Source organism: Rhinoraja longicauda, chromosome 43 (genome assembly GCF_053455715.1).
Source record: "Rhinoraja longicauda isolate Sanriku21f chromosome 43, sRhiLon1.1, whole genome shotgun sequence".
In the NCBI taxonomy this organism is placed as follows: Eukaryota; Metazoa; Chordata; class Chondrichthyes; order Rajiformes; family Arhynchobatidae; genus Rhinoraja; species Rhinoraja longicauda.
This window is the reverse complement of record NC_135995.1, coordinates 9,765,377-9,791,729: the sequence shown is the minus strand read 5'-3', so window position 1 is coordinate 9,791,729 and position 26,353 is coordinate 9,765,377. Positions and strand designations below refer to the sequence as shown.

General features: G+C 47.1%; 1 protein-coding gene and 2 pseudogenes across 3 annotated transcripts in view; all 3 read right to left on the bottom strand.

Moving 5' to 3' along the window:
* LOC144612120 (zinc-binding protein A33-like) overlaps nucleotides 1–578 on the bottom strand; it is a 36,393-nt gene extending 35,815 nt beyond the window's left edge. The window contains exon 1 of the mRNA XM_078431677.1: nucleotides 434–578. Within this exon, the coding sequence (XP_078287803.1) occupies nucleotides 434–578 (145 nt within the window). The remainder of the gene's footprint in view (nucleotides 1–433) is intronic.
* Nucleotides 1–26,353, bottom strand: part of LOC144612234 (E3 ubiquitin-protein ligase TRIM39 pseudogene) — a 69,394-nt pseudogene that overhangs the window by 41,090 nt on the left and 1,951 nt on the right. The gene's annotated exons all lie outside the window — the stretch shown is intronic.
* On the bottom strand, nucleotides 5,168–20,585 carry LOC144612119 (E3 ubiquitin-protein ligase TRIM39 pseudogene; annotated as a pseudogene). The gene is made up of 3 exons (XR_013549627.1): nucleotides 20,560–20,585; nucleotides 9,499–9,617; nucleotides 5,168–6,104 (listed from the first exon to the last, which is right to left on the bottom strand). The product of XR_013549627.1 is annotated as an E3 ubiquitin-protein ligase TRIM39 pseudogene (transcript).

Sequence of the window (26,353 nt, the reverse complement as noted above, 5' to 3'; positions counted from 1 at the left end):
ATTTAATCTTTCCACCCTCACCTTAAACTTGTGTCCTCTGGTTCTCGATTCCTCTACTCTTGGCAAGAGACTGTACATCTTCCCGATCTGTTCCTCTCGTGGTTTTTTAGTCCTCTCTAAGGTCATCCCTCATCCTCCTGCGCACCAAGGTAGAGAGTTCCAGCCTGCTCAACCTCTCCTGAGAGCTCGGGCCCTTGAGTCCTGGCAACATCCTCGTAAAACCTCTTTCCCTCTGATTATGCGCACTCATTATTGCAATAACAGGACGTTGCATTGTCGATAAACCGCCGTTCATCACAGATGGGGATGTTTAGAATTGCACAACGCTCAGGTTTGTTGACTTCCCATCAGCGTCTGAAGCAATTGAAGCCTGATTGGGGCAGGCACTCCACCAACACGCGCAGTGGAGGACAAGCCCATGTCAGCATCAAACACGCTGAAGTGGAAATGGCGAAGGGCGTCAGTCTCCTTGGCGTAAATATCATCAACGATCTATGGCGGACCAACCACACTGCAGACACAGCCAAGACGCCACACCGACACCTGTACTTCATCAGTGGACTGAGGCAATTCGGCATGTCGCCAAACATGTGGTCAGGACAAGACAGTCTGAGCTATAGGCAGAGATTGAGTAGGTTGGGACTCTATTCCTTGGAGTGCAGGAGGATGAAGGGTAACCTTATAGAGCTGTATAAGGTCATGAGAGGAATAGATTGGGTGAACAGAGTCTCTTGCCCAGAGTAGGTGATTCGAGGACCAGACGACTTAGGTTTAAGGTGAAGGGGAAATGATTTAATAAGAACCTCAGCGGTAACTTTTTGGCACAATGAGTGGTGGATTTGTGGAACAAACTGCCAGAGGATGTGGTTGAGGCAGGGACTATCCCATCATTTAAGGAGCAGTTAGACAGGTACATGGATGGGCCAGGTTTGGAGGGATATGGACCAAAAGCTGGGACTAGTGTAGCTGGAACATGTTGGCTGCTGTCTCACTCTTTCATTCTATTACTCTGGCAAACCTCCAAGATTCACCATAAAATGCGCACTGTCTGTTTGCGTCACAGCTTGGTTTGGGAAAAGAGCGCGAGAAATTTCAGAGAATTGTGGATGAGGCCCTGACCAGACTCCATCTGCACTTATTTCTGTCTCTGAGAAGCAGACAACATAATCAAATACGTCCCACCCCGGCCATTCCATTTTCTCCCTGCTCTTGTTGGGCAGAAGGTACAGAACCTTGGAAGGGCGCACTGCCAGTCTCAGGGGCAGCCTCCTCCACTCTGTTATCGGGCTTCTGAACGGTCTTTCCATCAGCTGGTCATTAGGTGTTGAAGGGTCTGTTCTTGTGCTGCACTGATCTGTGCCTTGTTTTCTCTGTTGCGTGGTAGTTGAAGGTTATTTTTCTGACGAGAGAGAAGTTTACAGTGGACCTTACTTTACTTTAGACACACAGCATGGAAACAGGCCCATCGATCACCAATTCACTCCTTTTCTAGAGAGATGCTGTCAGACCGTTGAATTCCTGCAGCTTTTTGTGTCTGTCATCAATTCACACTTATTCTCTGTTGTCCCATTTTCCCCATCTACTCCCCACACACTTGGGGCTTTTACAGAAGGCCAATAAACATACAAACCGGCATGTCCTTTGATTGTGGGAGGAAACCAGAACACCCGGAGGGAATCCACGAGGCCACAAGGAGAACGTGCAAACTTAGAACAGTCAGCAGCTGAGGTCAGGATCGAACCCGGGTCCCTGGCCTTGAGGCAGCGGCTCTTCCCGCTGCTCCACAGTACCTCAGAAATATTAAGCCTTCTCTTTCCAAATACCCCATACTGCCGCCAAGGCTTTCTGTTTTTTTCTCTTGGCAGTTTATGGGCAGATTCACATTCCAATCGACCATTGAACTGGAAAAACTGAAATAAAAACACAGATGCTGAAAATCCCAAATGAAGACGTACTGTAAGATGCAAGAAATACTCAGAAGGTTGGTTAGCGTTTGTAGAGAAAGAAACGGAATTAATGACTCAGGTTGAACACCATTCGTCATCAGTATTTGATTTGGAATGTAAGGTCTGTTTCACATTGCTGTTGCTGCCTGACCTGCTGAGTATTTGGGGCAATTTTTGCTTCTATTGCACATTTTAAAGCCTCAACGTTTTAAGCCATGCATTTGGTTTGGGCTTCGGGTGTGGTAACAGGTGACAAAAGTCACTTATTAAACCAGATTCCCGCTGTTTCTGCAATTGTCAAAGTGAATTCTCAAAGTTTCAGCTGGTCTGTGGTCGCACCGCGTGGCGTCGCTGCCATCTACTGGCAGAACCAAGATGTGCAAACAGTCCTGTTCCCGATTAACAGAACACGGTTTGGTGCAGAGATACATCACGGAAACAGGCCTTTCGGCCCCCCGAAGATAGACACAAAAAGCTGGAGTAGGTCAGCGGGTCAGGCAGCATCTCTGGTGAACAGGATTAGGAGACGTTTCGGGTCGAGACCCTTCTTCTGATTGGGAAAGTGAAACGAGATATATCGACAGTGGTACAAAGATTGTCAACAAATGAAAGAAAGATACGTGAACGAATAATGATGATAAAAGAAGCAGGCCATTGTTGGCTGTGAGCTCGGTGAAAACGAGTTACAGGCAATGAAACTCAGCAGGACGACAGTGAAACTAGTACAACGACCAGGGTGGGGGAGGGACTGAATCCACGACCACCATCGATCACCCGTTCACACCAGTTCTATGTTACCCCACTTTCTCATCCACTCTCTATACACCAGGGGCTACTTCACAGGGGCCAACTAACCTACAACCCCGCACGTCTTTGGGATGTGGGAGAAAAGCGGAGCAACTAGAGGAAACAGAGATTAGCTTGGCATTGTACTGTTCCACGTCCTATGTGGGCCGAAGAGACTGTTCTAGTTCTACATGGCCATCAACACCGAGAGACCCATTGTATCTCCCACTCCCAACATTCAGCTTTATTCTTCTGCCTTCCAGTAATTTCCGATTTCGTTCCTCTCTCCTATTTACACGTCCCGAGTCAGACCTTTCCCGCCCTCTTCCGAACGACATCAACACCAATTCATTCACTCTGATATAACAGACCTGTAGCTCTTGGAAATCCTCCTTCAGACCAAACAAGGGTCCCGACCCTAAAGCGTGTTCTGTACATTTCCATCCACAGATGCTGCCTGGCCCGGTGAGTTCCTCCAGCACTTTGCTGATTTTTTCCCCGCACCCCCATTATATTTCAACAGATTTCTTGTATCTACCATTTCCAATATTCACTTTGCCTTCTCTCTCTTCAGACAATTTCCGATGTCATTCCCCCCTCCTGTCTCCACCTGCCCCCCCCCCCCCCATACTCGCCTTTACGCCGCTGTTGAAGTCCACACCAACACCGCTGGTGCCGCGTTGTGACTCGGGGCGAGTTTAGGGCCCACCGCCCGCGGCTGCTGCTGAACCCGCGGAGTCCGCGGGAAGGGAGATTGTTTCAATAGACAATAGACAATAGGTGCAGGAGTAGGCCATTCAGCCCTTCGAGCCAGCACCGCCATTCAATGCGATCATGGCTGATCACTCTCAATCAGTACCCAGTTCCTGCCTTCTCCCCATACCCCCTCACTCCGCTATCCTTAAGAGCTCTATCCAGCTCTCTCTTGAAAGCATCCAACGAACTGGCCTCCACTGCCTTCTGAGGCAGAGAATTCCACACCTTCACCACTCTCTGACTGAAAAAGTTCTTCCTCGTCTCCGTTCTAAATGGCCTACCCCTTATTCTTAAACTGTGACCCCTTGTTCTGGACTCCCCCAACATTGGGAACATGTTTCCTGCCTCTAATGTGTCCAATCCCCTAATTATCTTATATGCTTCAATAAGATCCCCCCTCATCCTTCTAAATTCCAGTGTATACAAGCCTAATTGCTCCAGCCTTTCAACATACGACAGTCCCGCCATTCCGGGAATCAACCTAGTGAACCTACGGCTGCAAGCCCTCAATAGCAATCTTTATATTTTCACAAAAGCGTTTCTGTTCCGATGACGGGCGCGGTTAACGCGTTAAAATGAACGGATCGACAGCTCTGATTGCACTTGCTGTTTATTTCTCTCTTCCCACATTTACATCCACCCAGGTTTTATTTCCGCGGTCACTGGGGTTTTTCACGACGAGGATTTTGGGGATTAAATAGGAGCCGTTCAGCGCCGACCTGTTGTCCACCGGGTTTCTGCCCCACAGCCCCCGAGCCCCGTTCCTGACGCCGGTCCCGGGACCCGACTCTTTTACACACCCGAAGCGGAACCGGAGCAGATTCTCAGAGAGAGAGAGAGAGAGAGAGAGAGAGAGAGAAAGTTAACATTGACACACACCCTCCCTCCGCACCGTCCCCTCCCACAATCCCCCAGTCACACATACGCACAAACAAACAAACACACGTAGAAAAAAAATCCAGTAGATTAGCCAAGCACGATTTCCCCTTCGTAAATCCACGCTGACTCGGAACGATCCTGTTACTGCGATCCAAATGCTCCGCAATTTCGTCTTTTATAATTCACTCCAGCATCTTCCCCACCGCTGATGTCAGACTAACTGGTCTATAATTTCCCATTTTCTCTCTCCCTCCTTTCTTGAAAAGTGGGATAACATTAGCTACCCTCCAATCCACAGGATCTATAGAACATTGGAAAATAATCACTAATGCGTCCACATCAGGCCCTGGGGATTTATCACCCTTCAGTCCCATCAGTTTACCCAAAACTTTTTCCTGCCTAATGTGGATTTCCTCCAGTTCCTCTGTCACTCTAGGATCTCTGGCCACTAGAACATCTGCTTGTATCTTCCTTAGTGAAGACCCCACACCTTTCAGTCTGAAGATGCGTCCCGACCCGAAACGTCACCTATCCATGTTCTCCACAGATGCTGCCTGACCCGCTGAGTTACTCCAGCACTCTGTGAAACGTCACCTATCCATGTTCTCCACAGATGCTGCCTGACCCGCTGAGTTACTCCAGCACTCTGTGTGTCTTTTTCCTTTTGTAAACCCAGTATCCACGGATCCTCGCGTCTGCTGTTTGAAGAGATCTCTGTACCGTGACGCGGGGACGCGGAGAGAACTCAAACGCGGGTTATTTTTTTAAAGACTTTATTAAAGGTCAAGTTAAAGGTGAAGAGTTACAAAGGTGAGCGGAGCCACAGCGGGTGATGTGCGCGCCGGCGGGTCGCAGACTGGAGCCCGCGATGTTGTAATGAGGTGTTGCATTTTGTGACGTGGAACAAGGGCAGGACCCACACAGTGAACGGTGGTCCTCTGGGGAGTGTTGTAGAGCAGAGGGATCTAGGAGTTCAGGGGCATGGTTCCTTGAAGGTCGAGTCGCAGGTGGATAAGGCGGTCAAAAAGGCTTTTGGCACATTGGCCTTCATCAGTCAGAGTATTGAGGATGGAAGTTGGGAGGTCGTGTTGCAGTTTGGGGATTAAATGGGAGCCGTTCAGCGCCGACCTGTTGTCCACCGGGTTTCTGCCCCACAGCCCCTGAGCCCCGCTCCTGACGCCGGTCCCGGGACCCGACCCTTTTACACACCCGGAGCGGAACCGGAGCAGATTCTCAGCCAGTGGCCTATATCCCAAGGCCAGAAGAAAGGATAAAGTTTCTCCGTGAATTTATTCCCAGTGAAGGTGTGGAGATGGGACTTGGTGGCCGCGTCGTAAAATGAAACCGTCCCGGACTCGTAACTGAGATAAACTCCCACCCTCCCGGGGATGGGACGGGCGGGGAGAGGGGATCGAGGGGAGGTGACTGCAACAAACACGTCATCCCACCCCCGCCAGATGATCCAGACTCCAGTCTCCGGGGTCAGTGTGACCCATCCCTTCCTCTCCACAGACTCTGCGGCGACTCCCAGACTCCAGCGCTCACTCCCCGCCACCTCCACCTCCCAGTAATGTCTCCCCGATGTGAACCCCTCCGATCCCAGCACACACTCCCAGTCTGTAAACCTCTTCCCGGTGTCAGGGAGACTCCTCCGGGTCCGGGTCCATCTCACCCTCTTCCGATCCTCAGACACCTCGAGCATCGGACCCGCTGTTTCCACATCCAGGGTGACGGAGACTGGGGGGAGAAGCAGAGAATCAGAGAGTCCCCGGGGGGGGGGGGGGGGGGGTCGGGGGGAGACTCGGGCAGCGCGGCCCCGGGACCGGGGGAGAGGCCGCTCGGCCTCAGGCACAGGCGGGCGGACAACTGAAACCCCCCTGCCCGGGGTTTCACCCACAACCACATCGGGGGGACAACAGACATCTCCCCCCCGGAGTTTTTAATCCGAGGACGGCGAGGGGAATTTCGTGAGGTGGGGGAGGGTGGACGGGGAGGACGGGTGCGGAGAGTGAGGAGGATTGCCAGATTGCGGTGGTGAAGGAGAAACGAAGGGGGGGGGGGGGGAGGCTACTCACAGGTGGAGGCAGATCGGAGCAGGAGGATATAGAGGTTAGAGGTAATTTGAGGTTGTTAAAGAGGAGGTAGAGGTGCGTGGTGGGGTCGTCATGATCACAGTGAAAGGGGGCAGACACGAGGGGCCAGATGACCTGCCCCCTGTCTCTATGAGTGGAGGGTGAGAGAGAGGGAGGGGTGGCTTGGACCATGGAAGGAAGCAGAGGTTGAATGATCGGGTGTTGGACAGAATGGGTGGAGACTTGTGGTTGTGGGGTCGTTGAAACAGAGCGGATTCACGGGTGGATTTGATGGGTGTGTACAACTAACACACTGATCTCATTGTAAACCAATATATGAACTTCACTGAGGGACTTGACAATGTTCCGCGTGTAAGGGCTGGTCCAGAAAGCGAAGGGAGGTGGGATCCAAGGCGAGCTGGTGAAATGGATCCACAAGTGGCTTGGTGGTTGGAGGTGGAAGGTAGTGGTAGAAGGATGATTCTTCTGCTTGAAGGTCTGTGGCTGGTGGTTTGTAGCAGAGATCGGCGCTGCAACCTTTGCTGTTTATGTTATATGATCATGGCTTGGATGTGAATGTGGGAGGTGTGATTAGTAAGTTTGGGGAGGAAGCAAAAATTGTGGATCGTGGGGAAGGTTGTCAAAGTCTGCAGCAGGATGCAGGGTAATTATCTAAACATTATTCGGATGCAGGGATATCAAATCACGAGAGTGTAGGTTTATATTGAGAGCAAAGAATTTTAAAGTATATCTGAGATTTAGGTTTTACTGGAACAAGTGGACACGTTGGGCCCAAACCTCTCCTGCATTGGTGCAGCACCCTCTCCTCCCCCAATCTCCCTCTCCTCCCCTCCCTCACTCACTCCCCCCACCTTCTCCCTCCCTCCCCTACCTCACTCCCTCCCCCATCCCTCCCTAGGAGATAGATTTATACTTTAAAATGTGAATAACTTTAAAAATATAACACCGATTTGATTGAAACTTCTTCCATTAGCACCAAAGGGATGACGGTGAGTAAGGTGGGCTTAAAATCGCTATCGGGTACCGTTTTGGCTGTAGTTCCAGAACAAACAAACAAACGAGAGGTTTAGTACATAGATTTACACTGAGAGTGGGTGATATCTGGAACATGCTACAGAGGAGGTGGTGGAGTGAGATATCATCAATATATTGGAGGTACTTAAATAGGTGAGGTGCAGAAGAATGCCGATGGAATGTGGGCAAATCGATTCGTATAGCTGGGGAAAAGACGGTCATGGACACGATGGGCCGAAGGGCCAGACTCTGTAATGTACAACCATGGCTCTCAGCTCCAAGAGCACTGAATGACTGAGTCTCCACAGCCACCGGTGCAGGGTCGTTCCCCAGCCTCTGCGTGCAGTAATGTCTCCTTATCTCTATGCTACACGGTGCAGCCCACATTCTGAGAGAGTGCCCGCATCTCCAGACCCCTCTGACAGGGGAACCATCCTCCCTGCATCCAGCCCACTGAGCCCTGTAAGAACTCTGTGTTTCACTGAGATCCCCTCTAATACACTGAAACACTCGAGTACACAGGCCTGGTCTAGTCAATCTCACCCCACACAGCAAACTCATTGTCCCAGGCACGTATTGTTAATCTTTGCTGCATTCCCTCTGTGTCAAGTCTGTCAATATATCGGTACACAGGAGGAAAGGAACACAAGAAAACAGGAGCAGGATTAGGATCCACTCCTCAGGCTTGCCCCTCCATTCAATGTGATCATGGCTGATCTAAGCTGGCACCAATTCCTCTTCTGTGTGAGTTCCCCATCATCTTATATTTTCAATCTATCAAATATTTATTTGTAGCCAAGTTGCACATATCCAACAACTCATCTTTTTACCACCACCCTGGGCACAACATGCCAGATATTCACTGCCCTCCGAGAGATGCAACTTCTACACACCGCATGGGAGGCCGCTCTGGAAGGTTGGATCTCATGGAATCCGGGGTGAACTAGCGGATGGAACACAACATTACCTGAAGGTCGCTGAGGATGTTGGTAGAGGGTTGATTTTCAGACTGGAGACAGAGCCCACTGTTGTTCCTTATTTATACACACGATTGGGTGTGTATGTAGGCTGCACGGTTCGTCAGTTTGCAGATGGAAGTAAAATTGGTGACATTGTGGAGAGTGAAGAATGTTACCTGAGAGTAAATGGGATCCCTGTGAACTGGGCCAATGGGTTCAGGAACGGCAGGTGGGATTTATTCATGTGAAGGTGAGGCGATGCACTTTGCTGAGACAAACCAGGGCAGGACATACACAGTAAACGGGGAGCTTTATAGAACGGAGAGATGTCGGGGTGCAGGTACACAGTGCCATGGAAGATGCAACGGAGACGGGCAGGGAGGTGAAGAATGTGTTTGTCACTCATGCTTTCACAGGTCAGGATATTAAATACAGCATTTGACACAATGAGGTTGTTTGTAAATTGGAGAGGGTGCAAAAGGGTTTACGCCAATTTCATCAGGTCTGAAGGGAGACGTTGGACAGGCAGGGACATTTGTCTTTGGAGCCCATCAGGGTGCTTTAAGAGTTGTGTATCAGATCTATATAAGTTGCACAGATGAGGTGAATAGCCATAGTATTTTACCCAAGGTAGGAGAGTCTAAACCTAGAGTGCATCAGTTCAAGGTGAGAGTGGAAACAGTAAAAAGGAGCAGCTTTTTCAGTCAATGCGTTGTGTATGTACGGAACGAACTGACAGAGGAAATGGTGGAGGGAGGTACAATGACGAACATTTACAGACAGTTGGGTGGATACGTGGATCAGAAAGACTTGGAAGAATATGTGTCAGACTCAGGCAAGTGGGACAAGCTCGGTTGGGCAACTTGGTTGGCATGGTCGTGTCGAGTCAAAGGGCCTGTTTCTGTGTGACACAACTCTCTGACTTTGTGATGCTTTTCTGCAGCTATGTTTGATGGTAGATCAAATCTTCAATTTCCCTTCAGTCCAAAATACCATTAATGCTTGCATCTACACATTACTTAAAGATGTCAGAAACAAGAACAATGGAAAAGGTATAAGCTTTACCTTGCTTGATGGCATCAGATGCTTCTGCCAATACCGTGTTGTACAAAAAAGGAGTTTCAAACTTTTCAATCAGCAAGTTACCATCTACCACCAACTGTGGTTTGGCTTCAACTCCAACTCTGCAAATATTTAACAGCTGGTTATAAACTGAGCGTTAGAAATATATTGGGCTGTTCAACAAAACAATAGACAATATACAATATACAATAGGTGCAGCAGGAGGCCATTCGGCCCTTCGAGCCAGAACCTCCATTCAATGTGATCATGGCTGATCATTGTCAATCAGTACCCCGTTCCTGCCTTCTCCCCATACCCCCTGACTCCACTATCCTTAAGAGCTCTATCTAGCTCTCACTTGAATGCATCCAGAGAATTGGCCTCCACTGCCTTCTGAGGCAGAGAATTCCACAGATTTACAACTCTCTGACTGAAAAAGATTTCCCTCACCTCCGTTCTAAATGGCCTACCCTTATTCTTAAATTGTGGCCCCTGGTTCTGGACTCCCCCAACATTGGGAACATGTTTCCTGCCTCTAACGTGTCCAACCCCTTAATAATCTTATATGTTTCAATAAGATCCCCTCTCATCCTTCTAAATTCCAGTGTATACAAGCCTAGTCGCTCTAGTCTTTCAACATATGACAGTCACGCCATTCCGGGAATTAACCTAGTAAACCTACGCTGCACACCCTCAATAGCAAGAATATCTTTCCTCAAATTTGGAGAACAAAACTGCACACAGTACTCCAGGTTCGGTCTCACTAGGGCCCTGTACAACTGCAGAAGGACCTCTTTGCTCCTACACTCAACTCCTCTTGTTATGAAGGCCAACATTCCATTTGCTTTCTTCACTGCCTGCTGTACCTGCATGCTTCCTTTCGGTGACTGATGCACTAGGACACCCACATCTCGTTGTACGTCCCCTTTTCCTAACTTGACACCATTCAGAAAATAATGTGCCTTCCTATTCTTACCACCAAAGTGAATAACCTCACACTTATCCACATTGAACTGCATCTGCCAAGCATCCGCCCACTCACACAACCTGTCCAAGTCACCCTGCAACCTCATAGCATCTTCCTCACAGTTCACACTACCACCCAGCTTTGTATCATCTGCTAATTTGCTAATGGTACTTTTAATCCCTTCATCCAAGTCATTGATGTATATTGTAAATAGCTGCGGTCCCAGAACCGAACCTTGCGGTACCCCACTAGTCACTGCCTGCCATTCTGAAAGGGACCCATTTATCCCCACTCTTTGCTTTCTGTCTGTCAACCAATTTCCTATCCATGTCAGTACCCTACCCCCAATACCATGTGCTCTAATTTTGCCTACTAATCTCCTATGTGGGACCTTGTCGAAGGCTTTCTGAAAGTCGAGGTACACCACATCCACCGGCTCTCCCCTGTCAATTTTCCTAGTTACATCCTCAAAAAATTCCAGAAGATTAGTCAAGCATGATTTCCCCTTCATAAATCCATGCTGACTCGGAACGATCCTGTTACTACTATCCAAAGGCTCCGCATTTTCGTCTTTTATAATCGACTCCAGCATCTTCCCCACCACTGATGTCAGACTAACTGGTCTATAATTTCCCATTTTCTCTCTCCCTCCTTTCTTAAAAAGTGGGATAACATTAGCTACCCTCCAATCCACAGGAACTGATCCTGAATCTATAGAACATTGGAAAATGATCACCAATGCGTCCAAAATTTCTCCTTAAGTACCCTGGGATGCAGACCATCAGGCCCTGTGGATTTATCAGCCTTCAGTCCCATCAGTCGACCCAACACCATTTCCTGCCTAATGTGGACTTCCTTCAGTTCCTCCGTCACCCTAGGATCTTTTGCCACTAGAACATCTGGGAGATTGCTTGTATCTTCCTTAGTGAAGACAGATCCAAAGTACCGGTTCAACTCGTCTGCCATTTCCTTGTTCCCCATAATAAATTCCCCTGCTTCTGTCTTCAAGGGACCCACATTTGCCTTGACTATTTTTTTCCTCTTTACATAACTAAGAAAGCTTTTACTATCCTCCTTTATATTATTGGCTAGTTTACCCTCGTACCTCATCTTTTCTCCCCGTATTGCCTTCTTAGTCATCTTCTGTTGCGGTTTAAAAGAGTCCCAATCCTCTGGCTTCCCACTCTTCTTTGCTATGTTATACTTCTTCTCTTTTATTTTTATGTTGTCCTTGACTTCCCTTGATATCTTACTCCCCTTAGAATCTTTCCTCCTCTTTAGGATAAATTGATCCTCCAATTTCTGCATTATTCCCAGGAATACCTGCCATTGCTGTTACACCGTCTTCCCTGCTAGGGCCTCCTTCCAGTCAATTTTGGCCAGCTCCTGCCTCATGCCTCTGTAATCCCCTTTGCTACACTGTAATAATGACACTTGTGATTTTCCCTTCTCCCTCTCAATTTGTAGAGTATAACTTATCGTATTGTGATCACTGCCTCCTAATGGCTCTTTTACCTCGAGTCCCCTTATTAGATCAGGTTCATTACACAACACTAAATCCAGAATTGCCTTATCCCTGGTAGGCTCCAGTCCAGTGGCGGCAGGGTAGCGCAGCAGTAGAGTTGCTGCCTTACAGCGAATGCAGCGCCGGAGACTCAGGTTCGATCCTGACTACGGGCGCAGTCCGTACGGAGTTTGTACGTTCTCCCCGTGACCTGCGTGGGTTTTCTCCGAGATCTTCGGTTTCCTCCCACACTCCAAAGACGTACAGGTATGTAGGTTAATTGGCTGGGCAAATGTAAAAATTGTCCCTAGTGGGTGTAGGATATGTTAGTGTGCGGGGATCGCTGGGCGGTGTGGACCCGGTGGGCCGAAGGGCCTGTTTCTGCGCTGTATCTTTAAATCTAAAATCTAAAGCTGTTCTAAGAATCTATCTCGGAGGCACTCCACAAACTCTCTTTCCTGGGGTCCATTGCCAACCTGATTTTCCCAGTCTACCTGCATGTTGAAATCTCCCATAACCACCGTAGCATTACATTTGTGACATGCCAATTTTAGTGCTTGATTCAACTTGCACCCTATGTCGAGGCTATTGTTTGGGGGCCTGTAGATGACTCCCATTAGGGTCTACTTACCCTTACAATTCCTCATTTCTATCCATACTGATTCTACATCTCCTGATTCTATGTCACCCCTTGCAAGGGAGTGAATATCATTCCTCACCAACAGAGCGACCCCACCCCCTCTGCCCACCTGTCTGCCTTTTCTATACGTTGTGTACCCCTGAATATTCAGTTCCCAGCCCTGGTCCTCTTGTAGCCATGTCTCAGTGATTCCCACAACATCATACTTGCCAATGTCTAACTGAGCCTCAAGCTCATCCACTTTATTTTTTATACTTCGCGCATTTAAATACAACACTTTACCTTCGGTATTCACCTCCCCTCTCACACCTGTTACAATTTGCCCTGACCTTACTCTCATATCCCATCTAGAACTTCCCTTCCCATTTATTCAAGAGTCCTTTGCAATTTCTCATGTATTCGCTTCCCCTTTAACTCCATCTTCATATTCCCATTTTGTCAACCCCTCCCCCTCACTACTCAGTTTAAAGCCACACATGCAGCACCAGCAAACCTGCCTGCCAGAATGTTGGTCCCCCTGCTGTTAAGGTGCAATGTTACAATGTTACAATGAGGTGCAATGTTACAATGCTACAATGTTACAATAAGGTGCAATGTTACAATGTTACAATGAGGTGCAATGTTACAATGTTACAATGAGGTACAATGTTACAATAAGGTGCAATGTTACAATGAGGTGCAATGTTACAATGTTACAATGAGGTGCAATGTTACAATGTCACAATGAGGCGCAATGTTACAATGTTACAATGAGGTGCAATGTTACAATAAGGTGCAATGTTACAATAAGGTGCAATGTTACCAAACCTTACAATGTTTCCGTCAAGAGCATTTCCTACCTTCGCTTGCGACCAGCTTCCTCCTGAAAGAAATAAAACACAAATCTCAATTGACTGAGATGAACCGTCCTCATCCTGACAGCGGGAATTTGTCCACATTTCCACAACCCTCTGATAATTCCCATTCCCCGACTCTTATCGCCGCTGTCATGCAGATAGAAAGCGGACATTGCCATCGAGACGTAGAACGAAGGGGGAAAGCATAAGGAATGTTCATGAGAATGACGCCATAACTGAGAGGATGGAACTCAATGCAAAGACTGGGCAGGTCGTGGGAGTTTATCTGGCGAAGATGTCAGGAATGATGAGATAAGATTTAAGTTTATCGGTGGATTTAAATGGGTGAGGATGAAATAATATGTCTAATCGATGGGAGAGCAAAAATCAAAGCTGAAATGTAACGCGGTCTTTAACAAATACCAAAAGGAATGCAGTCATGAGAACATGGACCTCACTTGCATTGGAGGGACTCAAGCCAACAGCAGAGATAATTTAAGGGCAAGTGGGATAATCACGTGGGCACTCCTGGAATTCGGGGTATTGTTACTGAGTGCGGTGAGTAGATGGGAGGGATTTTGAATGGAGCAGAAATCTTGACTGGATAGGATGGGCTGAATGGCCTGTCTATGATGTAGAATGGGAAGTCATTCTATGGTGAACAAAGGTGGGTAAAACAAACAGAGCAAATTCCCCCAAGGTGACCGCCCACTGCTGATGGGAACCGGATGTTGATGATCAATCTGCGCCACGTTCAAGATTTCAATGTTAATCCCCACCATGTGGTCATGGCTGATTTAGCCCAGGGCTGAACTGCTCCGCTTTTTCCCATTCCCTTTCATTTCAGTTCCCGGAATTTTCAAAAATGTATCTTCCTCTGGTATAAATACGTCTAACAGGTTAAACCTCTCATAGTCTCCTGGTTGAAGAATCCCAGAGATTTACTGCCCTCTGTCCATTCGTGGTCCTTGAGATCAGATATAGGATCACCCGGGTTGTTCTGAACACAGAATACAAACACCTCTCTACATTACGGCCACGCAGTCCTGAGATCCCATAGATTATGCGGGAGGCCAATTAGTTTGGGAACAACTACAACTGGAACAGATGAAATATTAACCCAGTTCTGAATTACTGGTAAAGGCAGCATTTATTTCAGAAACATCCCCCACCATTTTGTGACTGTGCACTTTCACTTCGCCAGACTGTAGTGTAACCCCTCACCTTCAGAAACACCACATTGTCCTTTTGATCCATCTGCTGCTGCAACTTAAAGAGTTCCTCCTGAATGGAATTTAAATTCTCTTCAATTTCTCGATGATTTTTCTCCATTGCATTTAGAATCTTCTTCTCTTCCTCCCGGATATCTGCCAGTCCTCGGTGCTCTTTCTCAGTGAGAATCTGGTGCAGTTCAGCAAACTGGGATTTGATCTTAGACTGAAGGTTGTGTGACTGTTCCTGTGAAATGAAAGGTGAAGATCAATATTTCATCAAGATCTCAAAGTGTGGAGTCATGCATTTTGGTGGTAGGAATAAAGGCATAGATCAATAGTAAGGAAAGCAAACTCTGTGCCAGCATTTATTCAAGAGGCCTTGTATACAAAAGCAGGGATGTGATGTTGAGGCTCCATAAGGCGCTGGTAAGGCCGCATTTGTAATATTGTGAGCAATTTTGGGCTGGCTCTGGAGAGGGTCCAGAGGAGGTTTACAAGAATGATCCCAGGAATGAGTGGGTTAACCTATGAGGAGCGTTTGTTAGCACTGGGCCAGTACTCGCTGGGGTTTCAGAGAATGAGGGGGACCTAATTCAACGAGATCTGGGTGTCCTAGTGCATCAGTCAATGAAAGGAAGCATGCAGGTACAGCAGGCAGTGAAGAAAGCCAATGGAATGTTGGCCTTCGTAACAAGAGGAGTTGAGTTTAGGAGCAAAGAGGTCCTTCTACAGTTGTACCGGGCCCTGGTGAGACCGCACCTGGAGTACTGTGTGCAGTTTTGGTCTCCAAATTTGAGGAAGGATATTCTTGCTATGGAGGGCGTGCAGCGTAGGTTCACTAGGTTAACTCCCGGAATGGCGGGACTGTCGTATGATGAAAGGCTGGAGCGATTGGGCTTGTATACACTGGAATTTAGAAGGATGAGGGGGGATCTTATTGAAACATATAAGATAATTAGGGGATTGGACACATTAGAGGCAGGAAACATGTTCCCAATGTTGGGGGAGTCCAGAACAAGGGGCCACAGTTTAAGAATAAGGGGTAGGCCATTTAGAACGGAGATGAGGAAGAACCTTTTCAGTCAGAGAGTGGTGATGGTGTGGAATTCTCTGCCTCAGAAGGCAGTGGAGGCCAGTTCGTTGGATGCTTTCAAGAGAGAGCTGGATAGAGCTCTTAAGGATAGCGGAGTGAGGGGGTATGGGGAGAAGGCAGGAACGGGGTACTGATTGAGAGTGATCAGCCATGATCGCATTGAATGGCGGTGCTGGCTCGAAAGGCTGAATGGCTGAATGGCCTACTCCTGCACCTATTGTCTATTGTCTATTGTCTATTGTCTAATTAAAACATACAGAATAGTGAAAGGCTTGGATAGAGTGGTTGTGGAGAGGATGTTTCCACTAGTGGGAGAATCCAGGACTCAAAGTCATAATTAAAGGACGCTAATTTAGGAAGATGAAGAGAAATTTCTTTGGTCAGAGGGTGGTGAATCTGTGGATTTTTTTTGCCACAGAAGGCTATGGATATTTTTTATGGCAAAGATAGATTCTTGATTAGTACAGGTTTCAGAGATTATGGTGAGAAGGCAGGAGAATGGGGTAAGGAGGGAGAGATAGGTCAGCCATTATTGAATGGCGTAGATGCGATGGGCGAAATGGCCTCATTCTACTCCTATTCCTTATGACTTTAATTCCCTGCTGCCTATTCCTTTTCACGTACCCATTAATTCTCATTCATCCTCCCACCACCCACCTCCGCAGGAATAATTTACAGTCACCGATTGACCTTTGAACCAGCATGTATTGGGCACCAAAGATACTAGAGGAGCAAGATGGACCACCCGACACGTAAAACCGTAGTTGGTCATGGGTAAATTTCAGCGCCATTTTAGTAAACAGATTCTGTGTGCCAGACTGGGCTGTGTTCACATCTCTCTGCGATTTGTTCGTATATAAAATGTTTGCAAACAATTATTTTTGTTCTTCTTCTTGGATAAGTTGATGGTTGACACCTATGACTATTTCTTGACGAGTTGCCGCTTCATGATCTTTAAAATATGGATGTTACTGATTGAATATTTGCACTAGAGATCCACTCTATCTGTATCAGGCCAATTGATCATATTTAATGAACTGTTCTTCTTTGCTTTCTCTGTTAATTTTATTTTCACCTCCACGAGCCGTATCTCTTTTTGCTTTATTTTAGAAAGTCATGGAAGCAGAGATTTGGCATTTGCCAACAATAGAACTCGACTGTATCCACAATATAATCGAAAAGACATTTAACTTTATAATTAGAGCCAAGACAATTTGAATTGGTGAATTGATTAGTTAAAAATCATTGACAGCCACTAAAATCACCAATGCTGCCTGATGTGGTACAGAGCACGAATCCAATTCAAATAGACACAGTGGTGGAGTAAATCACCGGGTCAGGCAGCATCTCTGGAGAAAAAGGATGGGTGATGTTTCATGTTGGGACCCTTCTTCAGACAAAGGAGGGAAGGTGAAGTGCTGGTATAAATCAGGATATGTGAAACAGTGCAACCCTGTATATCTTGCACACAAAATGATGTAAAACTTACCATGAATGACAGAAATAAAAGGTGTTATCCTTGTTTTATGAAATTCATTTTTGAATGATGTAAAATTGAAGGGGGTGCAATATACTGCTAACCCACAAATGTATCGTTATGAGATATTCACATTTTAAAAATCCATTAATCACAACAAAACCTAGAAGGTGCCTATGTTATTTGACCAACTTATCGGTTAAATTTAAATATGAATTTTTTACAGGTTGTAGGATTGTGGGTATCGTGTCAATGCCTGTAACTCATTTTTCACAAAACTGAGGGTTAGCACTATATTGCACCGACCCCCTCAATTATATGTTAAATTCAAAACTAAACTATGGTGGTAATGTACATTATTCATGTCTAAAATCACAGAGAGTGGTGAAGGTGTGGAATTCTCTGTCTCAGAAGGCAGTGGAGGCCAGTTCGTTGGATGCTTTCAAGAGAGAGCTGGATAGAGCTCTTAAGGATAGCGGAGTGAGGGGGTATGGGGAGAAGGCAGGAACGGGGTACTGATTGAGAATCATCAGCCATGATCGCATTGAATGGCGGTGCTGGCTCGAAGGGCTGAATAGCCTACTCCTGCACCTATTGTCTATTCTCTAAAGCTAGCACTTCTGTATAAGTGTAGGTATGTATGCATTACATTTTATTACACTAATGTAGAATGAAAATAATGGAAAAATGGAGATAAGACTTTTCTTTGCCTTCCATCACAGTGAGGGTGCGCCTGGAGCAATCACTGTGATGGCTGTTTGTGTTAAAATTGTAATTGTGTGTCTTGTGTTCTTTATTGTCTACTGACGGACCCTGACGTGAGAGGACGCTGGCGCTATTTGTTCACCGCTTCTCCGTCAGGACAATCCGTTTGTTTGTTTTTATGTCTTGACTGTTTTTGTAAAGCGTCTTTGAGCATTTGGAAAAGCGCGATAAAAAATAAATGTTTATTATTATTATTATAAATATCTTAATATGTGTTCATAGTTATTTTATTCACAATATTAGGATTTCTGGAAATAAGTTTGATGTCACTGATTGCGAATGTGTACGGGAAGGCCCTAATGAAATGTATGTGAGAGAACAGTGATCATGATAGAGAGAACCATGCACTGAGAAGTGTGTGAATGACTGATTTTATATTTGTATATATATTTGTATATATTGGGTAAAGAGAAAAAGAGAGAGAGAGAGAGAGATTGAAAGTAAAAAGGTTGCTAAACAAATAATTAGAGGAAATCACTAGAAAGTAACTAGACATATATCTATGTATATATATATACCATAAAGGTTGAATCCTTTATGGTTGATGTACATCATTTGTAAAATAAGATGAAAAGAGAAATAGAGCGTTGCTTTAAATCAAAGTTGCTTCTGATCCACGAGAGGGAACTTTGAGATCTATTTATCTCCATCTTGCCTCTCACACACAAACAAACAAACACACATTCATATCTATACATATATATATATACAAGTTAAATTTGTGCTGAGTGTGTGTTTGAGCAATACAAGGGAAACTACACAAAAGAGGGGACTGGGGAGGAAGGATGGGAGGGACATGGGCAGAAACAGTAAGAAAATAAAACCAGAGAAATTTAGCAGGGGGAAAACATTTAAAAATAAAAATAACAATAAAATGTGGGTTGAAAGATGAGATATTTTCTGCACTTTGATGGGATCATCACACATACTGTTCCCCCACAACACTGATTACACAGCGAGAGGTGGGTTTTCTTTACTAAAATGATGTTACGTACTACACTTCAGTGGACGCAATTTCGACGGAGTGGTTCATTTTGCTCCTCTAGTATCTTTGTTGGGGACGTGGAAGGAATCCGCCGCGGTCACAGGGAGAAGGCGTGAACCACACGGGCAGCGCCCGAGGTCAGGATCGAACCCGCTCACCAGAACTAGGAGACAGCAGCAATACGTGTGTCAGTCACTGCGCTGCCCTGTTATTACACACATCACAGGGATCAAACCTGCACAAGATCAGGAAATCGAAACTTAAAAGCCTCACCAGAACTCCAGAAATCTTCTCTTTCTGTTGCTGCTCCATTTGCTGGATCCCTGATTTATATTTTGTGAGAGACTGGATGGAAGATTTCACCTGATCCTGGAATTGTGTTTGGGAATCAGAAAATTAAATGGTTGAACAGTAAAAATGGAATTAAACAATGATGCGTTTAAAATCGGTTTGCTTTTACCTTGTGGTTTTCAACAGCTTCTTTAACCGGCATGAAGCTGTGAGACTTGTGTTCCCGCCCAGCTGCACAAATCACACAGATCAGCTTCTTATCAGTTTCACAAAACAGCTTCAGTTCTTCCTGATGTTCCTCGCAGTGAAGTTTACTTTCCTTCTCTGGAATTATTTCCCGATTCAGGCTCAGTGTTCGAGCTTTCTCAGCCAGTCTAACTAAGGCCCGATTCACCCTGAGGGTGCGGTCTGTAAACTCCTCTCTACATTCCGGGCAGGAGTTTCTCTCCTCCCTGTCCCAACTCTGTGTGATACAGGAGCGGCAGAAGTTGTGCCCGCACTCCAGTATAACCGGATCGGTGAAGAAATCCAGGCAGATGGGACAAACTAACTCCTCCGCTAAACTCTCGACCTGGTCTTTCGAAGCCATTGTAACTCCGCCACTTCCTGGTTCAAATTCTTTGGCGCAGCTGCTGAATCCTTGCAGTATCGGGGCACGGCTGAGGGGAGGCGGAGCTCAGCCCTGTCAATCACAGCCCTGACCAGTAAGTGGATGCTATTTGATACAAGCTGCCTGTAAATTTCATTCCCTTAAACTAAATACATCAGTGTTTCCCATCGTGAATTGTTCATTATATTAGTCTGCACAATGATATTATATCCACGGCAAACACTGTTATTTCATTTAACAGTCTCATGTGCAAACTTGAATTCAACTCAATGAGCCAATTATACTCTATTGTCACATGAACCAAGGGACAGTGAAATGCTTTGCTTTTGCTTGCAATCCGGTAAAATACAGACCTCCCCCAGGCAGTGCAGAGAGAGTCGCCACGATTCTGGGGCCGACAAAGTTGCGGGATGTTTATGGAACTGTCTATATTTCCCCGCAGCGGTGAACCAGGTCCCGCCGGACGATGCAGCAGGCGCCCCCGCGCCGCCCCCCCTTCCCTCTCGGCTCTGATTTTTGCACAGTGGGGGCAAATTTCAAGGGTCATGTTTTATCACACAGGGTGGTGGGTGCCTGGAACGTGCTGCTGGAGTGGTGGCATTGCATAGTCTGATCTGGGCTGAAGGGACTGATCTAGTTCTTTGTGGCCATCAACTAAACCGACAGGTTCATTACAGCTCACATTCCCAGCTCCTCCCCCACAACCATTAGGTTCTTGGACCGACCTGCAGTGCCCGCGTTTGGCCCATATCCCTCCAAACCTGCCCTATTCATGTATCTGTACAACTACTTCGTAAACGTTGTGATAGTCTCTGCCCAACTACCTCCTGCAGCAGCTCGTTCCATATACCCGCCACCCATATTGTGTTACCCCTCAGGTTCCTATTAAATCTTTCCACCCTCACCTTAAACTTATGTCCTCTGGTTCTCGATTCCTCTACTCTTGGCAAGAGACGGTACATCTTCCCGATCTGTTCCTCTCGTGGTTTTTTAGTCCTCTCTAAGGTCATCCCTCATCCTCCTGCGCACCAAGGTAGAGAGTTCCAGCCTGCTCAACCTCTCCTGATAGCTCGGGCCCTTGAGTCCTGGCAACATCCTCGTAAACCCTCTTTCCCTCTGATTATGCGCACTCATTATTTCAATAACAGGACGTTGCATTGTCGATAAACCGCCGTTCATCACAGATGGGGATGTTTAGAATTGCACAACGCTCAGGTTTGTTGACTTCCCATGAGCGTCTGAAGCAATGGAAGCCTGATTGGGGCAGGCACTCCACCAGCAGGCGCAGTGGAGGACAAGCCCATGTCAGCATCAAACACGCTGAAGTGGAAATGGCGAAGGGCGTCAGTCTCCTTGGCGTAAATATCATCAACGATCTATGGCGGACCAACCACACTGCAGACACAGCCAAGACGCCACACCGACACCTGTACTTCATCAGTGGACTGAGGCAATTCGGCATGTCGCCAAACATGTGGTCAGGACAAGACAGTCTGAGCTATAGGCAGAGATTGAGTAGGTTGGGACTCTATTCCTTGGAGTGCAGGAGGATGAAGGGTAACCTTATAGAGCTGTATAAGGTCATGAGAGGAATAGATTGGGTGAACAGAGTCTCTTGCCCAGAGTAGGTGATTCGAGGACCAGACGACTTAGGTTTAAGGTGAAGGGGAAAAGATTTAATAAGAACCTGAGCGGTAACTTTTTGGCACAATGAGTGGTGGATTTGTGGAACAAACTGCCAGAGGATGTGGTTGAGGCAGGGACTATCCCATCATTTAAGGAGCAGTTAGACAGGTACATGGATGTGCCAGGTTTGGAGGGATATGGACCAAAAGCTGGGACTAGTGTAGCTGGAACATGTTGGCTGCTGTCTCACTCTTTCATTCTATTACTCTGACAAACCTCCAAGATTCACCATAAAATGCGCACTGTCTGTTTGCGTCACAGCTTGGTTTGGGAAAAGAGCGCGAGAAATTTCAGAGAATTGTGGATGAAGCCCTGACCAGACTCCATCTGCACTTATTTCTGTCTCGGGGAAGCAGACAACATAATCAAATACGTCCCACCCCGGCCATTCCCTTTTCTCCCTGCTCTTGTTGCACAGAAGGTACAGAAGGGTCAGTTCTTGTGCTGCACTGATCCGTGCCTTGTTTTCTCTGTTGAGTGGTAGTTGGAGGTTATTTTTCTGACGAAAGAGAAGTTTACAGTGGACCTTACTTTACTTTAGACATACAGCATGGAAACAAGCCCATCGATCACCAATTCACTCCTTTTCTAGAGAGATGCTGTCAGACCCATTGAATTCCTGCAGCTTTTTGTGTCTGTCATCAATTCACACTTATTCTCTGTTGTCCCAATTTCCCATCTACTCCCCACACACTTGGGGCTTTTACAGAAGGTCAATAAACATACAAACCGGCATGTCCTTTGATTGTGGGAGGAAACCAGAACACCCGGAGGGAATCCACGAGGCCACAAGGAGAACGTGCAAACTTAGAACAGTCAGCAGCTGAGGTCAGGATCGAACCCGGTTCCCTGGCCTTGTGGCAGCGGCTCTTCCCGCTGCTCCACAGTACCTCAGAAATATTAAGCCTTCTCTTTCCAAATACCCCATACTGCCGCCAAGGCTTTCTGTTTTTTCTCTTCCCAGTTTATGGGCAGATTCACATTCCAATCGCCCATTGAACTGGAAAAACTAAAATAAAAACCCAGATGCTGAAAATCCAAAATGAAGACGTACAGTAAGATGCAAGAAATACTCAGAAGGTTGGTTAGCGTTTGTTGAGAAAGAAACGGAATTAATGACTCAGGTTGAACACCATTCGTCATCAGTATTTGATTTGGAATGTAAGGTCTGTTTCACCTTGCTGTTGCTGCCTGACCTGCTGAGTATTTGGGCCAATTTTTGCTTCTATTGCTCATTTTAAAGCCTCAACGTTTTAAGCCATGCATTTGGTTTGGGCTTCGGGTGTGGTAACAGGTGACAAAAGTCACTTATTAAACCAGATTCCCACTGTTTCTGCAATTGTCAAAGTGAATTCTCAAAGTTACAGCTGGTCTGTGGTCGCAACGCGTGGCCTTGCTCCCATCTAGTGGCAGAACCAAGATGTGCAAACAGTCCTGTTCCCGATTAACAGAACACGGTTTGGTGCAGAGATACAGCACGGAAACAGGCCTTTCGGCCCCCCGAAGATAGACACAAAAAGCTGGAGTAGGTCAGCGGGTCAGGCAGCATCTCTGGTGAACAGGATTAGGAGACGTTTGGGGTCGAGACCCTTCTTCTGATTGGGAAAGTGAAACGAGATATATCGACAGTGGTACAAAGATTGTCAACAAATGAAAGAAAGATACGTGAACAAATAATGATGATAAAAGAAGCAGGCCATTGTTGGCTGTGAGCTCGGTGAAAACGAGTTACAGGCAATGAAACTCACCAGGACGACAGTGAAAATAGTACAACGACCAGGGTGGGGGAGGGACTGAATCCACGACCACCATCGATCACCCGTTCACACCAGTTCTATGTTATCCCACTTTCTCATCCACTCTCTATACACCAGGGGCTACTTCACAGGGGCCAACTAACCTACAAACCCGCACGTCTTTGGGATGTGGGAGAAAAGCGGAGCAACTAGAGGAAACAGAGATTAGCTTGGCATTGTACTGTTCCACGTTCTATGTGGGCCGAAGAGACTGTTCTAGTTCTACATGGCCATCAACAACACCGAGAGACCCATTGTATCTCCCACTCCCAACATTCAGCTTTATTCTTCTGCCTTCCAGTAATTTCCGATTTCGTTCCTCTCTCCTATTTACACGTCCCGAGTCAAACCTTTCCCGCCCTCTTCCGAACGACATCAACACCAATTAATTCACTCTGATATAACAGACCTGTAGCTCTTGGAAATCCTCCTTCAGACCAAACAAGGGTCCCGACCCTAAAGCGTGTTCTGTACATTTCCATCCACAGATGCTGCCTGGCCCGCTGAGTTCCTCCAGCACTTTGCTGATTTTTTCCCCGCACCCCCATTATATTTCAACAGATTTCTTGTATCTACCATTTCCAATATTCACTTTGCCTTCTCTCACTTCAGACAATTTCCGATGTCATTCCCCCCTCCTGTCTCCACCTGCCCCCCCCCCCCCCCCCATACTCGCCTTTACGCCGCTGTTGAAGTCCACACCAACACCGCTGGTGCCGCGTTGTGACTCGGGGCGAGTTTAGGGCCCACCGCCCGCGGCTGCTGCTGAACCCGCGGAGTCCGCGGGAAGGGAGATTGTTTCAATAGACAATAGACAATAGGTGCAGGAGTAGGCCATTCAGCCCTTCGAGCCAGCACCGCCATTCAATGCGATCATGGCTGATCACTCTCAATCAGTACCCCGTTCCTGCCTTCTCCCCATACCCCCTCACTCCGCTATCCTTAAGAACTCTATCCAGCTCTCTCTTGAAAGCATCCAACGAACTGGCCTCCACTGCCTTCTGAGGCAGAGAATTCCACACCTTCACCACTCTCTGACTGAAAAAGTTCTTCCTCGTCTCCGTTCTAAATGGCCTACCCCTTATTCTTAAACTGTGACCCCTTGTTCTGGACTCCCCCAACATTGGGAACATGTTTCCTGCCTCTAATGTGTCCAATCCCCTAATTATCTTATATGCTTCAATAAGATCCCCCCTCATCCTTCTAAATTCCAGTGTATACAAGCCTAATTGCTCCAGCCTTTCAACATACGACAGTCCCGCCATTCCGGGAATCAACCTAGTGAACCTACGGCTGCAAGCCCTCAATAGCAATCTTTATATTTTCACAAAAGCGTTTCTGTTCCGATGACGGGCGCGGTTAACGCGTTAAAATGAACGGATCGACAGCTCTGATTGCACTTGCTGTTTATTTCTCTCTTCCCACATTTACATCCACCCAGGTTTTATTTCCGCGGTCACTGGGGTTTTTCACGACGAGGAATTTGGGGATTAAATAGGAGCCGTTCAGCGCCGACCTGTTGTCCACCGGGTTTCTGCCCCACAGCCCCCGAGCCCCGTTCCCGACGCCGGTCCCGGGACCCGACTCTTTTACACACCCGAAGCGGAACCGGAGCAGATTCTCAGAGAGAGAGAGAGAGAGAGAGAGAGAGAGAGAGAGAGAAAGTTAACATTGACACACACCCTCCCTCCGCACCGTCCCCTCCCACAATCCCCCAGTCACACATACGCACAAACAAACAAACACACGTAGAAAAAAAATCCAGTAGATTAGCCAAGCACGATTTCCCCTTCGTAAATCCACGCTGACTCGGAACGATCCTGTTACTGCGATCCAAATGCTCCGCAATTTCGTCTTTTATAATTCACTCCAGCATCTTCCCCACCGCTGATGTCAGACTAACTGGTCTATAATTTCCCATTTTCTCTCTCCCTCCTTTCTTGAAAAGTGGGATAACATTAGCTACCCTCCAATCCACAGGATCTATAGAACATTGGAAAATAATCACTAATGCGTCCACATCAGGCCCTGGGGATTTATCAGCCTTCAGTCCCATCAGTCTACCCAAAACTTTTTCCTGCCTAATGTGGATTTCCTCCAGTTCCTCTGTCACTCTAGGATCTCTGGCCACTAGAACATCTGCTTGTATCTTCCTTAGTGAAGACCCCACACCTTTCAGTCTGAAGATGCGTCCCGACCCGAAACGTCACCTATCCATGTTCTCCAGAGATGCTGCCTGACCCACTGAGTTACTCCAGCACTCTGTGAAACGTCACCTATCCATGTTCTCCACAGATGCTGCCTGACCCGCTGAGTTACTCCAGCACTCTCTGTGTCTTTTTCCTTTTGTAAACCCAGTATCCACGGATCCTCGTGTCTGCTGTTTGAAGAGATCTCTGTACCGTGACGCGGGGACGCGGAGAGAACTCAAACGCGGGTTATCTTTTTAAAGACTTTATTAAAGGTCAAGTTAAAGGTGAAGAGTTACAAAGGTGAGCGGAGCCACAGCGGGTGATGTGCGCGCCGGCGGGTCGCAGACTGGAGCCCGCGATGTTGTAATGAGGTGTTGCATTTTGTGACGTGGAACAAGGGCAGGACCCACACAGTGAACGGTCGTCCTCTGGGGAGTGTTGTAGAGCAGAGGGATCTAGGAGTTCAGGGGCATGGTTCCTCGAAGGTCGAGTCGCAGGTGGATAAGGCGGTCAAAAATGTTTTTGGCACATTGGCCTTCATCAGTCAGAGCATTGAGGATGGAAGTTGGGAGGTCGTGTTGCAGTTTGGGGATTAAATGGGAGCCGTTCAGCGCCGACCTGTTGTCCACCGGGTTTCTGCCCCACAGCCCCTGAGCCCCGCTCCTGACGCCGGTCCCGGGACCCGACCCTTTTACACACCCGGAGCGGAACCGGAGCAGATTCTCAGCCACTTGTCTACATCCCAAGGCCAGAAGAAAGGATAAAGTTTCTCCGTGAATTTATTCCCAGTGAAGGTGTGGAG